Below are 17,500 nucleotides of genomic sequence, written 5' to 3' on the forward strand. Positions count from 1 at the left end.
ATCCACAGCATCAGACCTGTCACACCAGCTCTTCCTTAAATTCCCAGAGAGCTCCTTCCTTCCTACCTATCTGCCACCCCTTGATTAATCCCAGGCTCCCCTGCTGCTAATGCTGCAGCCGTGGCAACAGCAGATCAGGCAAATGGACGATGGATGTTTACATATACGGCCCCGCACTGAGCCGTGACATATGCTGTGATGCACGCGCCCCGATCGGGAATTCTTAAAAGCCAGCTAGCGGCACCCAGCCAGAGCCCATGTGCCTACCCTCTCACGAGCCGGCCAACATGCAACGTGACAAAAACCAGCTGACCTCTGATGTCCAGCCCCTTATGAAGAGAGCGTAGATAAACACTGAAAAAGAAATCAAAAGAACGGATGTGTAGAGAGCAGAGTCCCTGCTGTGGAGGGTGGATGTGCGGAATAGAAAGACTGAAAGAAATAAAGGAGAGAGAGCGGAGAGGTGAGAGAGCCACGGCCTTTTCTGGCTTCGCACAATTCGCCGCTTGACGAAGTAGGAACCTTTCTTTTTTCTCCAAAAAAGAACACAGCCTTTGCGGAGAAACTCCAAACGGCAACGGTTAGCAAAGCTTAATAGCACAGATTCGCAGAATGTCAGCAAAGGTTCGTGCATATACTTTAGTAGGTCATGTTTAGCCAAAACGTTCACATTGCACACTGCAAACAACTCTGACATTCTCTCTGTCTCTCTTGGGTTGCTGTCCCTCTGAACCCCACTAAACAGACATTCTAAAGAGGACTCCTTTGCATGAGGCAAATGTTTTGGTTGGGGAGTTCGTCTGATGGATGACCGATCAGAGATTACGACAGGATGTGGCTGCTTGTTGCATGCCTTCAGGGTTTGTCCGAAGTCCAGACACAAAGTCCAGACTTTGTGAATATTTTAGAATTACAGGACGTTGCATTCAACTCAAAACTGATCAGAACGTCTGGTGACAGATAAGAGAAAGAAGGATTACGGAACATTCACGTTTCTGCTCTAGCGCCTTATTGGGCTATTTAGACAAATGAAAACAAGCCAATTCCATCAGATACACACAATAAAGTACTTCAAAGCTAGCATTTCTAAATGGCGGAGATATTAAAGCTGCAGTAGGCAAGTCTGACAGATTGAGGGGACTCTCATGGCCCTCCCCCACTACCACCGAGCATCCCCCCATCGAGTTTGTGCTCGTCAGCGCGCGCCAGACTGCACCAGACTGTGATTGACAGTCAGATCTCACACAGCCCTGCTCTGATTGGACCCGAAGAACCGGGAGCTGTGGAATTTTGCAAAACAAATAACAGGCGGAGGTAGAAGTGCGGCTTTCTTTTCTAAAACCGGCTGATTTATGTTGTTCTGTCGGAACATAGTGTCGGTTTCAGTGAATATGATCAAAACAATCTTGCCTTGTCTAGCTTTAAGTTTGCTGTAGTAAGTTACAACATGCTGAATATGGAAAATGGAGCTTCACAAGACTTTGCATGTCACCATGAACATGAACTGTGAATCCAGGGAGCAACGTCCAGAGACACAATTAGAATGAGACCAAAACAAAGATTTCTCATTGAATATGCTTTCTTATAAACTTGTTTGTGTAGCATCCATCAATGCACAGTTTCAATAGACTCCTACAAAGAAAAGACTGTGTTGTCAGTTAATCCAACACGAGCAGTTCAAGGTTGCAGTTGCAGCAAAAAACAATCGAGAGAGAGAGAGAGAGAGAGAGAGAGAAAGGGAGGTGGGGGTGTAGTGGGAGAGATGTACAAAGAAAGCAGGGATACATTTAAAGGCCTTTATCTAGAAGAGAAGAGAGTATTGAGGAGTTAATGTCAGCCAAAGCCACCATCCTGATTCTTCCTACATTTTAAATCTCATTCAGGTGAGGCCTGTAAAAGCAAAAACTGAAGGTTTGGTAAAGAGAGCCATTTCCATCAAGCACATGCGTTGAGCAAACAAGAGCCGGGGAGACACAGAAAGATCCCGAGACCAGAGGATAAAAACAGTAAAAGCTATCAGACAAGAAAAGGTGGCTAGAGAGAGACTGAGGAGAGAAGTAGAGAGAGAGAGAAAGGGAGGAAAGAAGGGAGGTAGAGAGATAAGTGACAGAGGTAGAGGGAGAGTCCCAGGAAGGAGGAAAGAGGTAGAGTAAAGTGGAGACAGAGAAGAGAGAGAGGTAGAGAGAGACAGCGTCGGGGCCCCCTACCTGTCTGGCTGAGCTGGGACGTGCTGCGGCTCTTGCGCGACATGCCCACGATGGCCGAGACCTTGGCGCCGATGCTGGAGCGCCGCTTCTTGTCGTCGGTGCCCACCAGGCTGACGGCCGTGTCCGACTGGCTGCCATCCGTCTTCTCCATGTTGCACATGTCGCCGCCCATGCTGGTGCTCTTGGTCATGTTCATGCCGCCCGACGTGCCCGTCTGCCTGTTTTTCATTTTGGGCGCAAAGTCACTGTCAGTGGGGCGCGATGGGAGGATGAGTGGGGTTGGGGGTGGGGGGGTTGGAGAGGGTGGCACGGGAAAAGAAAAGAGGAAGAATGGAACACAGGAGAAAAGAAGGGAATGAATGGGGTTTGGTAGGGCGGAGAGAGGGATCATGGTGGTTGAATTTGGGAAAGGAAGAGGAGGAAGAGGAGGAGGAAGAGGAAGATGGGGAGGAGGGGGGGGCGGGATGCATATGGGTGAGGAGAGAGAGGGAGAGACAGAGAGAGGGACAGGGTTGAGTTCCAGGAGCGCGATAAGTCGGGGACTAGCGGGGTCAAAGGTCAAAGTTTGGCCATTACACTCAGGTGATGGGCAACCACCACATTCCCAGACATCTGCCACAGTCTCCAGACTAACCTTTTTATCCAGTCAGACATCTGATCTGTTTACTTGCTCTCACAAACAATAAACAGCACTGTTACTTTTAAATGGCCACCATGTACTTTTCCAGTACTTATGTTTGAAATAAATAAAAAAACAACAAAATGATATGACTTTCTTTCCTCAGGTAACAAAATGATATGACTTTCTTTCCTCAGGTAATTGTGTCTTTGTCTGTCTATCTGTATCTCTCTGACTCTTTATCTGAACTTGATTCATTGTAGCAGAGGGTAGTAGGGCAAGTGGAGATCTCCAAGCACAGAACGGACACAGAACGGACACAGAACGAAAGACATGGCAATAGCCACAGCACATTCATTTTCAGTCACGATTCAGCCGAGGCTTTGGTACTTCAGACTACATCTCCAGTTCCTGGCAGCAATTTCTGTTTTTTTGTTTTTTTTCTGAGAAGGCTGGCACTGCCCCAAATTTGTCATGCTAGTCTTTCCTTCCGCCTGGAATCAGGACCTACCCGAGTGTCTCTGACTGCAGTCACCACACACACAAAAGTCACTTCCTGGATTAAATGTCTAAATAAATTCATGATGAACAAAAAAAAACCTTGCGCTAACTCTTCTTTAAAACATGATTAACTGATGTACACATTTAGCTGGAGCATGATCAGCTTTGACGGCTCTAATTATTTCACTTAGCCTTCCAAATGTCTCTCGTTTTGCCGCCCTCATATTTCTTTCCTTTCTTATGCATCAATTAGAGATGAGATGCGTTTAATGAATATTAAAAAGATCTTTGATTCAGACATCAAAATGTGAGCATACCCAAAGCCAATCATGCAAATGCAAACCAATCTGTGGACCCCATATCCAATTACAACGCTACGTCGCTAAGGAAAGACAGGCAGATGAGGACTCTTTTCATTCCTCTGTTCAAGTGAAAGAAAGGTATAGATGAGGGAAAGACATTTGACCAGCCAGTAGTCCACAGTCAGTCCACACATGAGTCACAGCAGTGGTGAAGAAACTCAGTGTTATAGACTTTATAATGAAAGTGAGGTAGGAAGCGAGTGATAAAAAAAGAGGTAGTGGCAAAATGAAAGACATGAGATGAGAGAGTAAAAGGAAGAAAGAGAGAGCGACAGATCAACAGACACTGATAGAAAGAGCGATAAGAGGCGGAGAGAAAGCCCACCCTGAAAAAGCGAGCTGACCCTAATTGGCATTGGCTAATGAGCTCTAAGAGATGGCCCTCCATCTCTCCAACCAGCGCCTTGCCAGGCCAGCAGGTGACCCTCTGGCACGGCCTCCCGTCGTTGCCATGGAGACCGCCACAGGAGGATCAAACCGGAGAATACTGTCTTCATCTCCATAATTAAGGAGTCACAAGGTGTCTCAGAGAGAGAGACAGAAAGGAAGAGAGAGAGAGAGAGAGGTGGCAGGGAGCAACAGAGGAGGAGGGAGAGAGGGAGCGACAGCCTCACAACCATCCATCCATTCATTATACACGCCTGACTGCACTGCACTGCACTGCACTACAAGACATCACTGTGTACATCACTTAGGGAAAACAGCCAGATACATTTGCCATTTCGTACACAGGTGATGTGCAAAGCTGCGTCATAGGTCGCAGAGATTGTATTTGCACAGCTCTCCTTGTATTCAGATTTAGTACACAAATGGCACCAATATTGCACTTTTGGGGTATTCTATTTAAGTTCTAGTCTATTTAAGACTTTACTGCTATGGCTAGAAGGTTCTGGAAGATGCAAGAGGACAATTGTAGCCTGGCTAGACGTAAACGTAGATGAGGAACTGTTGCACAGACGTGGCACAACATACATCCAGCTGTGTCTGTCTTGGCTCAGATGCCCACAGAAACCTTCACCTCACAATGAACTGCCTTTCCTGAGTCCATTATCATCCTGACAAACATGAGTTACTGTCAGCGGCAACTAAACATTAGAGAGAGAGAGAGAGAGAGAGATAGAGGGGGGGAGAGAGAGGAGAGGAGAGAGAGGAGAGAGAGGAGAGGAGAGAGAGAGAGAGGAGAGAGACAGGAGAGAGAGAGAGAGAGAGAGAGAGAGAGAGAGAGAAAAAAGAGAGGAGAGGAGAGAGAGAGGAGAGACAGGAGAGAGAGAGAGGAGAGAAAGAGGGAGAGAGAGGAAAGAGAGGGAGAGAGAGAAGAGGAGAAATAAGGATTGAGTGAGAGATAAAAGGTGGAAAGGAGGAGTAGAGCAGAAATACTGTATGATGCAGAAATAAGCCACAGCATGGCATGGCATCACAGAGCATGGGCTGCAGCCCACCGGAGGTGGAGAATAGCCAGAGGTGGCACAGAGGCGCAGGCCAGGTGAGGACGGTAGAGGCCAGGTGAGGACAGTAGAGGCCAGGTGAGGACGGCAGAGGCCAGGTGAGGACAGTGGAGGGCTTCCGAAAGACTAATTAAATAAATGTGAGTTCAAATCAATCATTGATGATGTAGTGGGACTTACTGTCTAAGTGTTGTGACAATCCTTGAGTAGTGTCTGTGTGTGTATGTGTGTGTGTATGTGTGTGTGTGCGTGTGTGTGTGTGTGTGTGTGTGTCTGCATGGAAACAACAGACCCTTAGGCTACAGATGTTCTAACAACCTCTTCCGATTTTATCGGCGTAGCAGTTTGCGGCACACTGGATGCTGGCATCAGCCAAAGCCAGCCTGCTGGACAGGGTGAGGGACACATCTACAATGAGAAGCACCCACTTCATCAGCAGCAGAGTGACAGTGACAGTCTACAGGTTGCCACCTGACTGTGTAGGATCAGAAAGTGAGAGCTTTTTTGCACGTCAATGCAGGCTGTTTTACAGAGGGGGCTTATGCTCTTTGATCAGTTAATGCATTGCCGCACCTTTGAAAGCAAGTTGAAAGGTGTCTTCCAAGCCAAAGCACTTTTCTTTTAAAGTGACCTAAACAAAGTGACGATCAGTCAGGCTAATGCAACCCTATTTTGGACTTGTGTATGATATACATAATACCACAATATATGCTATTATATATATGCAGGGCATAAATAGGCATTTGCATTTATTTTTTAAGTTAGACTTCAACTTAAGTTTAATTAAGTATTTGACTTGACTGAGTAGACCTAAAGAAGCGAATTTCTGCACTAAAATGTAAAATGTGCAAATTCATGCTGACTTTATTGAAAGAAATCAAAGGCCCGGGCAAAGTGAAGATTTGGCATGTCGCTTGCAGCACTCTATTTTAGAAATGGCATATTAAAAATATTTTTTTTTAAAAGGTGCCATCTTGTAGGTTGAAGCGCCTCTAAATGTAGCAGAGCACAGACTATGCTGCCAGGACAGTGAAAGGCTGTCTGCCTCTCTCCCTCATTCTCTCTCTCTTTCCCTTTGTCTCTCTCTTTCCTTGTCTCTCTCTCTTTCTCTAACCTTTCCACGTTGTCCTCTCTCTCTCTGTCTCTCTCTCCTCTTCTCTTTCTGTGTCTCTCTGTTTTTCTCTCTCTCTCAGTCTTCCCCCAGGACTTGGCACACTGGTAGGTCCCCAAAGCAAATGTTCTTGGAACAGTGTTGCTCTCTAGGGATGGCTCTATTCAGCCCTTCACTGAACTGCATGTTCCTTTTCATGCAGATTGTTCTGTGCCTCCTCATCTAGGCCAAGATGTTCTCCTTAGTGACATAAAACCTCTGTTCCATTTCTGAGTGTACGCAAATAGGAAATAGCCAATGCCACTGTAGCGTCGCTGTTAGGGGGCACTGGCAACAACAGTGCATATGTGCGGGACACAAAAGCAACACACAATCAAACAAACAACCAACGCCAGCGTGTTCTTAAAATACCTGTGTACATAAGTATTGGGTCAGATTACTTTGAAATGGAATCCATAATTAGTAGAAAGACAATTTTATAGAAGAGACTCTTGACTGTGTGTTTTTTGCGAAAGGTGTGTGTGTGTTGGGGGTGCAAGATGGCCTATTTCATAGGTAAAATACTGCCACTGTTTCTTCTCCATTCCGTGTCCATTTATTCCAAATTGGGTCTCATTTTTCCAACTATTAACCACACTGTATTATTAACTGCATGTCCTAAAGCTATGTTATGTATATTAAAGACACATTCAAAATGTAATCAAGTAATCTTCTACAATGTAACTATAATCTGATTATACATTTTTTCTAATATAATCTGGTCTGATTATAGTTACTTGGTTTTTGCAATCTGATTACTTGTAATCAGTTACTACCCAAAGAACATTGCTAGGGTCACTGCACATGTAAACTGTGGCCCTTCATTCACATTCTTTAGCCATGTGATATCACAGAAGGGGGGGGGTGGGTGGGTGGGTGATTTCCACTCTCTATGGTGATGAAAAAAGTGTGCTCGCTATGACTACACTACCCTTGGCTGAACAACTTGTGTTTATCCTGTTTACCTGAAAAGAGACTTTGCAGTGTTTACAAAGACTGCATCTCTCAGCTGAGCTTATCTGTGTGCCAGGCTGTTTTCACAGGTGAATTTCCCCTCCAAAAGCACCTCTCCCTTAGCCTAGAAATCTAGACGCACCCTTGTGGCTAGTCTAGCAACTCTCCGTTGGCTTGCGAGCTGGAAAAATGAAACTTCAATAAGGCCAATCACTTTCTGTATAGAGTCGGTAGGTGGGCTTAACATAATGATTGATGGCATAGTTGTAACGGTTCGGCGTGAATTCCCTGCTACTTCAAAACAAAGAAGATGGATGTTAGCTCCGCGGGTCGGAAAACGCATGGGACTCATGAGTCGTAGCGCTATCCTATTGCGTGCAGAGGGAATTTGAAAGACAACCGATTATCCTGCCCCTCGGACTGAGCACTGTGAACCGTGAGTCTCTGGCTCGTCAGGCTACCTCTCCCTACTTTCCCTCCTCTTCCCAAACTTTCAAAGATGATCTATAAGAACTGCAGCTACTAAGACCCCATCTACAGTATATTCATCCATGACTGTCAGTCAATTTCTCTGCATTGCTGATAATATTGTACACAGCTACAATAACCTTAGGTTTCATTTCATTTTCAACACTGGATGGTTTCCTTGGAAACACACTCTGGCGAAAACTTAATAAGATCATTTAGTGTAAATAAAGATTTATTATTGGATTTTTGCATGTTTCTTTTCCAATAACCTCAAACATATATCCTCAAAGACATCCAGACATCATTTGCCTCTAATTTCAGGAAGAGGAAAAAGAGGAAAGAGAGAGAGAGAGAGAGAGAGAGAGAGAGCTTGAATATACTGAAAGAGAGCATTTCATTTCTGTAAACTGGACACAGTTTCCTGCCAACTTGTGATCTGTGAAATCTGTGAGCTGAAATAATGTAGATCACTGAAGTGCTCATGCAGATAGAAAGAATCAAAGGAGGGAGAAGAGGGAGAGAAATAGTCCACCATTATCTCATCAGAGCAACACCCACATTGGCTCACTGGTCATCAGCCTCAATTCATAATAAAACATGGAGTCACACACGCTTAGAGCAAGACTTATGACTCATACTAGGGCCATTTAATCTTAATCTTAATCTACTAAACCCCTCTTTCATCTACTAAACCCCTCTTTAATCTACTAAACCCCTCTTCTACTGCACTCTTTTCCCCCCCCCCCCATTAATGCACAAATAGGCTGACACCAGACATAATTTCACTGCATTTCTTACTTCCAGTAACTATATGCATGTGACAATAAACTTCCTTGTATCCTTGTATCCTTGTATCCTTGTATTTAGAGAGGATTTTGAACCCCCATCGTCACAACTCTGTCATTCTATGGCTCTGATTCATACTAACTCACTCATACTCTACTATAATAATTATTACATTACATCACACTCTACTATAATAATTATTACATTACATTACATTACATCATACTCTACTATAATAATTATCTGTACTTCTCCTACTCAACTGCAATAAATCAGAAATCCTCATCACTGGCCTAAACCAAAGTCCTTTTAGGCAAGTCCCTCCACTCGGCGGCCATATACCAACGTTTTATGGGCATTCATCGGGCACAGTCTTTGAGTCGAACTGCGCGTGCGCAAGGCTTCACGACACCAATCTTGCTCCAGCGGCGAGATCACAACACATGATTGGCACGATGTCTTCACAACACACCACATGATTGGCTCAATGTATTCACATGTGGACGTTTTGCAGAGGAAGGGGTGGGATATGTGTAGACAACGGCCATATTGGCGTGACAAACTAGCCCCATGCATTTCTATGGAGTATTTTTTGAGTGCTATGTCTCCTCATTACAAAGTCTCTGCCTAAACTCCCTCACCCGCCACCCCCAGACTTTCTCCACCTACGTCTTTGACCCCACCCACTCCTTCTTACTACATGTCAACCACGTCACCAAAACTGCCTTCTTTTATGGCTCGCTGTCCGTCACCGCAGCTAAAACACTCATCCATGCCCTCATCACCTCCAGACTGGACTGCTACAGAATACCTAACAAAACCACCACTATACTGCATTACTGTACGTCCAGAACTCAACTTCTCACTTCCACCTGCCGTCGCGACTACATCTCCCCTGTCCTCCACAACATCCACTTGCTTCCGGTCAAAAACAGGATCACCTTCAAAATACTTCTCCTCACCTACAATGCTCTCATTAACCTTGACCCTCCGCACCTCCCCGACCTCCTCATCCGCCACCCTCCCACCTGCCGCCTCAGGTGTGTTGATGCAAATACTCCAGACCACCAGGACCATCCTCCCTCTGGAACACCCTTCCTGACCACACAAACAAACAAACACCCTACCATCCTTCAGGCCCTCAAAATCTACCTCTGTGTGTTCTTCGTATTTATGTATCTATGTGGAAATTGTAAATCGTCTTTGAGTGTCTTGAAAAGTGCAAATATACAAATTAAATGTATTATTACCATTACTTTTGACCCATCTCACAGCCTCGGTTGGAAACATACCAGACACAGTTATCACCATTACAACCACTTGAGGTCATTTATAATCATTTGAACTGCATGCGAAATGAGGTGATAACAATGTCTGCTTGCATGCTGATTGCTTCAGTGATGGCTTCAGGGCACCATAGTGAGGCTTCCAGGCAAAGTGACACGTGACTACAGTCAGCATTACCACCATAGATATATATCTATGATTACCGCACTCTAAATGAATGTGTCGCAATAAGGAGAGAGCTGAGGCAACTCAAGGTAATGACGGAAACCAGAGAGGCACATTAAAGTGAACTTGGAAACACTACAATTGTATGTGTGTGTGTGTGTGTGTGTCTGTGCGTGCAGAGTTGGGTGCAGTTGGAGTTTCCGGCTATGTTGCATCTCATTCATGCTCTGCAGCTCTACCCTGTCCCTCTCCTCCTCATCTCTCACTCTCAGGAAATCTGATGAATAAAAGTCTAAGACTTCAGTTCTCTGAGGAGATTGTTTTCATTCACACAACAGTTACCTACCTCATAAAAGCTTTTACTAGCTTTTGAAATCACTTCTAAACCTTTCCAAAGAAGTGATCACTTCTAAACCTTTCACATCTTTTATGTTAAAAGCATCCCACTGAGTATTGCATTGAAGAAAACCTCAACTTTTAAACGATGGGTGTACCCTGCAGAGAACATAGCCTGAATGGTAGTACATAGTACATAGCTGTTTCAACATTCTGTTATTCTGTTAACCATTTGTATCCTAATATTTGGATTCCATTACGGCATTACATAACGCTGTCACATATGTCTCCTCCATATTATCCACAGTGGCTACACAAGCTGACTAATTAACAGGAACGCCTCCAGCTCTCCCTCTAAATCTCACACACTGCCCCATTCACACACAAGCCCTCTTGCTTTTGAGTTACCAGAAATTAGCCAGATGACCCCTCTACAAACACTGACAGGAAAGATAGAGAGAGTGAGAGAGAGAGAGTGTGTGGGGGAGTGGGGTGCGGGGGAGGGGTGGGGGTGCGTGCACCTCTCAGTGTTGGATCACACCATGGTTGTGTGATCAAAAGAAGTTACGCAAGAGCAAGAAGAAGCAAACACACTGCCCCCTCCCCCTAATCCACGCCTGAGAAGGAACAGTGCTTTTCCATGTGCCCCTCTGTGCATGTCCGGAAGAACAACACCAACACTCCCATCGGCCCATCTGTTCCTCCACATCTCCAGCCATCCGGACACGAGCACATCAATCCATCGCTACACTGCTGATGATGCTCCCATCATACTGAATCAGCTCATGGAAATGAGCTTTTTAATGTATTCCATTAGTCTAATGACTAAATCATTCATTAAGGGATGAATTCTCATTCCTCTCTCAAAAAACAATAACGTTTTTGTATGACTAGACTCCACACTGAAATGGCAATACAGACAGTTAAGGAAATATCGATGGCTATTTAAGTGTTATAAGTAAAAAAGTAAACAAACAAATACAATTATTAATGTGTCTGCAGTCTAGACTAGTTGTCTGCGGTGGAAAGGCTTGTGGTCTGAACTGTCCGACATTGTTTATTTGGGTATTCCTGAACCTAACATTCACGGGTGATGAGCATGGCTGACTCATCTGATGTTGACACCATTTCCTATGCAGTAGGTAGTGTGTGAGAGCAGTGCACACAGCTACTGGAAGAGGCTGTGGCAGAGTCTGGCATGGGTTTGCGTTTGCCTCAGCCTGGGTGACCAACTCTGAGGATGGGGAAAGTGCAGTCGGTACGGAAGCCTCAATGTGACAGACAGAGCCATCACAATTGGACCTGGAGGAAGGCATGACAAATTCGAGACAAACACACAAAGCACAGGCAAGGCCATCTTAGGCCTATACAGCTTTACTTTACTTATATAACCTCCTTTGTCATGGGTCTGAAAAAATAGTCTCTGTTATTCAGAAACCACTGTGTGTTATGTTGCACTGTAAGGTCTCATAAGGTACTTTAAGGTCATGTACTCTAAAGTCTCAATGTGGGGTGCTAATCATGACACAATGTTGTAATAAGCATTAAACTCTAAGGCTGAATTGAACAGAAGCAGTCTGTGTTTGAGACACTAAACTCTGACAGACAGAGAACATTGAACTGCGACTGACAAAACACCTGACTGACTTTGATAGTCAGAACGTAAACACACCAAGCAGACACTGACACAGACATGAGCCATTCTCATTATATAGCACAAATGACAATTATTTGGTGCTTTTTCCATGTCTTTTCTCTACCTCTGAACTCTTTTCTCACCTGCCCATCATTTTACAATCAACGTGTTACACTATGCTAACGCTAAACTGTCTTACCTATAGTGTGTTAATTTTATGTCAAAGGTCTCCGATAAAAGGATGTTTTGTGTCATTTAAACAGCATACAGCTCTCATCGCATGATGACTGCTGCACTGTATAGCTGCTATGTGTAGCCTGAGCAAGACTCAGTGGTGGGGTATATATAGTTTTATTCTACGCTGGCTGGCGAGCTTAGTTGGATCTACTTGGGGGAGCCTTTGCTCCAAGGGCTGGCTACAGCTCCTCTGGTAGCTTAGCTTGGCCCACACGCTGCAGATCAACCCGATGGACTTTACCTGAGGTCAGTCTCTGAGAACCTCCTCGTGACCGTCTCGTCTTCGGCCTCCTCCTCCTGCTCCTGCGGCCGGTCTACGCTAACGCTCCTGCGCCCCCCTCCCTTCCCAGCCTTGCCTCCTCCTCCTCCTCCTCCTCCTCTTCCTCCTGAACCTCCTCCTGCCCCACGCCCTCCCTCTCGGCCCCCTGCCCCCACTTGCTCTTCCTGCTCCTCGGGAAGCACCTCCTCCCCCACACTCTCCTCCCCCTCCCTGGAGTGGCTCCGCCCAGGCAAGCTTTTGGCGTTGCTGTGGGCGACGCGAGCAGACGCGCGTACGGAGGAGCGCATGCAAAAAAAAGACCAGAAAGACAAGAAAGAGCAAAACAAGGCAAATAAACAAAAACAAATAGAATTATCACACAGAGATGCAGCAAAGATCGTATGAGGACGTGAAGCATAATAAATAAAGACAAAAAACAATGCAAAATAGCAGAAGCACAAGTTGTACATGGAGACATAACACAAACAGAATAACAGATACTTTGTGTCTTTCAATAACACAGCTCCTTTGCTAGAGATGGGCCAGTACTTGCATAGGGAAGTGAAGTTCAATGTTTGGCTCCAAACTGATCTACACAGAGCCAAACCTGAATTCACTGAAACAGGAAAAGGAAATGATGTCACCGTAGAGGCAGATTTCCACATCAGTAACTCAAAGGTGGTGCAGGAGTTCCCACAACTGAAAACCCCTGGACCAGCTCAAAGCTTACAGCCCCAAATGCACACTTAACAGATGGTCCCATTCCTGGCAAAGACATACAAACACATAAATAAATACATGTGCTTTGGTCAGTTTTGAACTTTGACCCTCCGATGCGACTCACCTGATCTTATGGCTGCCTCGCGGCCGTTCCGACTGGACAGACATGTAGCTCGTGCTGCTGAAACGTGAGGCACTGCTGCCCCGCGACACAGCGGACACGTCGCTTACATCGCTGTCCGACGACTTGGCCGAGAGGTTGTCCGTGACTCGCGTTGGGTCCCGTCGCTGCCGACAGAGAGGGAAGAAAAGAGGAAAGAAATGAGGGAAGAACAGCAGAGAAAGAGGAGAGAAAGAGCAGAGAAAGAGCAGAGAAAGAGGAGAGAAAGAGCAGAGAAAGAGAGGCAGCAAGTGAAACATGCATCAACACCAGTCAACAGGGGTAGTAGTTGATGGTTAGGAGAAAAGATGGTCTGTGAAGTCACATTACATTACATTACATTTAGCAGACACTTTTTGACCAAAGTGACTTACATATGTCAGCTATATTACAAGGGACTACATTGTTTCCGGAACAACTTGGGGTTAAGTGCCTTGCTCAAGGGCACAACGGTAGAAGCTGGGAAGTGAACCAACAGCTTTCAGGCTACTGCACGCTAACCCAGCTCCTTAACCACTACACTATGAGGTGCTAATTCAAACTATGCTACGCTTGGCCAACCATCTACTAATAACATTTGTAACAAATGTATAAAAGTCTTGGCATATTTTTAAGTAATTTATTATATAAAGCAGTGAAAAGTTATGTAAAGGCCAAAAGTCTCAAATGGTTTGTTTATTATAATAAGAACCACCATGTGTCCAGAAATGTTTGGTGGACAGTTTAGCCTGGAGTTAAATGTTTATCATCTAAATCATGCTAATGGCCAATAACAACATGTCTGTCGAAGACAAATGATTTGCCTCTGTCTGCAAAATGTACCGTTTCCAGGTGACAAAGACTGTTTTGTTTGTTGTTTTGTTTGTGTTGTTTTGACTGTTTTGTCAGCACACACACAGCTTCGTTGGAACTTGCACAATACACACACACAAATAGTTGCACAAAAAACAACCTTCACAATCTCTCATTTTTCGACAGACAAAGCACGATGCATATGATATTTTGACCTGCTTTTTATACAAGCAACACACAGAGACAGACAGCCTTTGCTTGCCCACTCAGAATAATACCTTACATACCACACTCTTAAAAGGACACACAGTTGGATGGCTCTGGCTCACATGGCCTAGCTTGGAATGTTGTGTGCTAAGTAGCAATCCAGCTTGCTGAAGTGGCAGAGGAGCTTTTAGTCAAAATATAGTAAACATATGTGCAAACAGAGAACATACTGAAGTAGTGAGTAACAACGGTGGTTGTATGGAGCGCCAGAGAGAAGTTACCTGACCTCCTTTTAAGCGCATACCTTAATGACTAATCTACTGGAGCAAGAATGTCCTAGGTATTCACGTCCAATATGAAAGCTGTTTGTACAAATTTGAAGTGTTTATCGTTCAATTAATCAATATGGTTTCTAGCTCGTTGGCTATCTATTGTGAGATAAAAGAACTAAATACTGTGAGTGAGGGTTTCGTATATTAGTAGATGAAATGCTTTGGCATAGGTAACAGATAAACATTATTTCAACATTCTTTTGAAATTACTCTAATGTTAGCTACCCTTTTATTTATTGCATGAAGGTTCTTTGAAGCATTTGTATTGTGAGAGGCAGGAAGAGATGGCTGACTTGGAAAACAGTTACTATCACCAGGTCTACACTAGTATATTGTATGATGTGATTTTCATATTTCCTTCATTACTTTAATTTAAAGTGCCAGTAGCCATCCTAGCTGTGGTACAGAGCTCATTTTACAGGGGGCATACTGTAAAAGGCCTTTAAATAACTCCTACTCCTTCACCTTCTGATGACTTAGAGGCTCCAAAAGAAGTCTAGGAGCCTGGGGGTTGGGTGGGGTTGGGTGGAGTAGGGTGTGGTTAGGTGGAGGGGTTCAGAGGTGCTCAACTTGCCTTGTGGTAGTCTTGCTCCAGCCGCGAATCGGAGCCGGTGCCCTGCTTGTACTTGTTCATCTTGAGCTTCATCTGCCGCGTGCGCTCCTCCACGTCCATCGCACCTGCGGAGGAGAACCAGAGGCCGGTCAGAGCCAGGGCGAGCCGGGGGCTGGGGGGTTCTGAATGGGTGGTGTGGGGGTGGTGTAGGAGGCGGGGGGCAAAAAGCATGTGCTCTCAGCATCCTGGGAAAACTAAGTGACAGTATGTCTGCGCATTAGTGCCTTCTGTCTCACAAGACGGAAATGGGACAACGGGACAATGAGGAACCTTTTTACTGGGAGACTGTCCTGACTTTTGCTTACCCTGGAAATTCCAGAGTTCTCACAAGAGCACAATTTGAATTGTCTCTGCGAGACACTCTGGCAATGAGTAATGATGCATGTTACTTTTGCCATTTGTAACACGGGGAGCCAATGACATCGGTGTATCTGATATAGGAGGGCCAGAGGCGAGCTAAACAGATGACAGTCGTAGTGTTATCCAATTGCGTCGAAGTCCAGAATCAGCCAGTAAACATTGGTTGTATTGTGTTATCCAATTGCGTGCAGTGAGATTTTCAAATGCACGCTTGGTGCTGCCCCTCGAGTTGGGCCATTACATTATTCGTGGCCAGACCCTTAATCTTCCTAGATTACCAGGGTCTGGAATCTCCAGGCTAACTTTTGCTGACAGTGTAGTCAAAATGACACATAGGGTCCTCACATTAACCTTCCTTATCCTCAGTTTAGTACCATCAGTACTATCCAGTGATATTGCCCAAATCATCAGTTGCCAATCTCAACCCACAACACATCTGAATCTCTTAATTCGACCATGCCAGCACAAAATCTGCCAAACGAAACTAAAGTCCTCAACACAATAGCACTCAGTACACAAAGAGGCACACATGAAAACGGTGCCATGAAAAATCCCAAAATCTTATATCCGGCATACCAGTCAAAAGAGCAGAACGCTGGATGCCTGCCATGAATTATGGCACAATGAAGCACTGTTCCGGAGAACTCCACAATCTCACACAGAACTGCCTGCTCAGCCATTCCAGAAACTCCATGTTTATGACACAACAGTGGCTATCTGTCATCCGTGCACTACACTGTGACGCCCCAGATTATAAATCCTGCCACGCCGCCCTGCTGAGAGACTTGTGGCATATTCCCTGCGGAAACGTACGCGCATCCGGACTCCATACGTCCTCCCCTCACTAGACGGTGGTCAGGATGCGTGCTGACTAATGCCTTTGCAACACCAGCTCAGCTGTTTCGTAGATGTTGCTGTTGCTGTTGCTAAATTGCTACTCCAGCACAAAGACCAGGAATACAGTCCACAGCGCTCGTCTGCTTTTATTGGCCCAGGATTAGTCTATCTGTCCCGGTGAAGAATGGTGGAAATTATTCTTTTGCTTTGTTTTCATTTCTTTTTTTTTTTTTTTTTTAAGTTTTTTGGTCTTTTTATGCCTTTAATCAGATAGGATAGTGGCGATTGACAGGAAGTGAGTGGGAGAGAGAGTCGGGGTGGGATCCGGAAAGGACCACGGGGCGGGAATCGATCCCGGGTCGCCGGCATACGGTGCAGGTCCCCCAGCCAGTCGCGCCATGGCTGGGGCTACTTTGTTTTCATTTCTGTGACCGTGTAAAGCCCTATAAGGTGTAATGTTCGCCTTGTGCAATCTTAGAATCTCAACAAACATGGTGCTTGTCGCTGGGTCGGCTCAGTGGAGGGAACACAAAAGAGGGGAATAAACACGATTAGGGCTGAGCTACACCAGGCGCGTAACTGAAGCGTTACGTTCGCGTTGCGTCTGCTGCAACAATTAGCTTCCACTATAATCAATGGAAGTAGCTACACCAGACGTGATAGCAGCGCGTACGTTCGAAAAAAATAGACCATTCACCTAAAATGGATTTTACGCGTCGCGAACGGAGCGCTTCAGTTACGTGCCTGGTGTAGCTTCGCTGTTAATAATCACTCTGCATACAGTGCACTGAGAGGAGGGGATAGGGAAGACCACAACACACTAAAGCGTGTCTGTCAATGCACACAGGGGAAATAAATAAACAGTTGGATGTAAAGTACAGCAAGCACGGCAGACATTGCAGTGTGTCTCTCTAACGTGTTTGGGGCCCTTCTCCAAACATCACCACATGCTTTAAGAATCTCACACAATCATTGCATGGAGAAAAAAGGACGTGCTCAGGGGCTGATCGAGAAACTGCTCGGTGAAAACAGTGTTTTCTTTTTTTTAACCCAGCGGCTGCATCATC

General features: G+C 45.3%; 1 protein-coding gene across 12 annotated transcripts in view; it reads right to left on the reverse strand.

Annotated features, from left to right (window-relative positions):
• Window positions 1-17,500, reverse strand: part of rims2a (regulating synaptic membrane exocytosis 2a) — an 86,609-nt gene that overhangs the window by 26,176 nt on the left and 42,933 nt on the right. For 10 of the 12 annotated variants that reach the window (XM_048261576.1, XM_048261571.1, XM_048261572.1 and 7 more), the window contains 3 exons: window positions 15,198-15,301; window positions 13,257-13,420; window positions 2,208-2,452 (listed from right to left, as the gene is read on the reverse strand). In XM_048261576.1, the coding sequence (XP_048117533.1) occupies window positions 2,208-2,452; window positions 13,257-13,420; window positions 15,198-15,301 (513 nt within the window). Of the gene's footprint in view, window positions 1-2,207; window positions 2,453-12,394; window positions 12,494-13,256; window positions 13,421-15,197; window positions 15,302-17,500 lie in introns of those variants that run through there. The other 2 variants (XM_048261573.1, XM_048261582.1) reach the window with 2 other exon arrangements.

Source organism: Alosa alosa, chromosome 13 (assembly GCF_017589495.1).
Source record: "Alosa alosa isolate M-15738 ecotype Scorff River chromosome 13, AALO_Geno_1.1, whole genome shotgun sequence".
In the NCBI taxonomy this organism is placed as follows: domain Eukaryota; kingdom Metazoa; phylum Chordata; class Actinopteri; order Clupeiformes; family Clupeidae; genus Alosa; species Alosa alosa.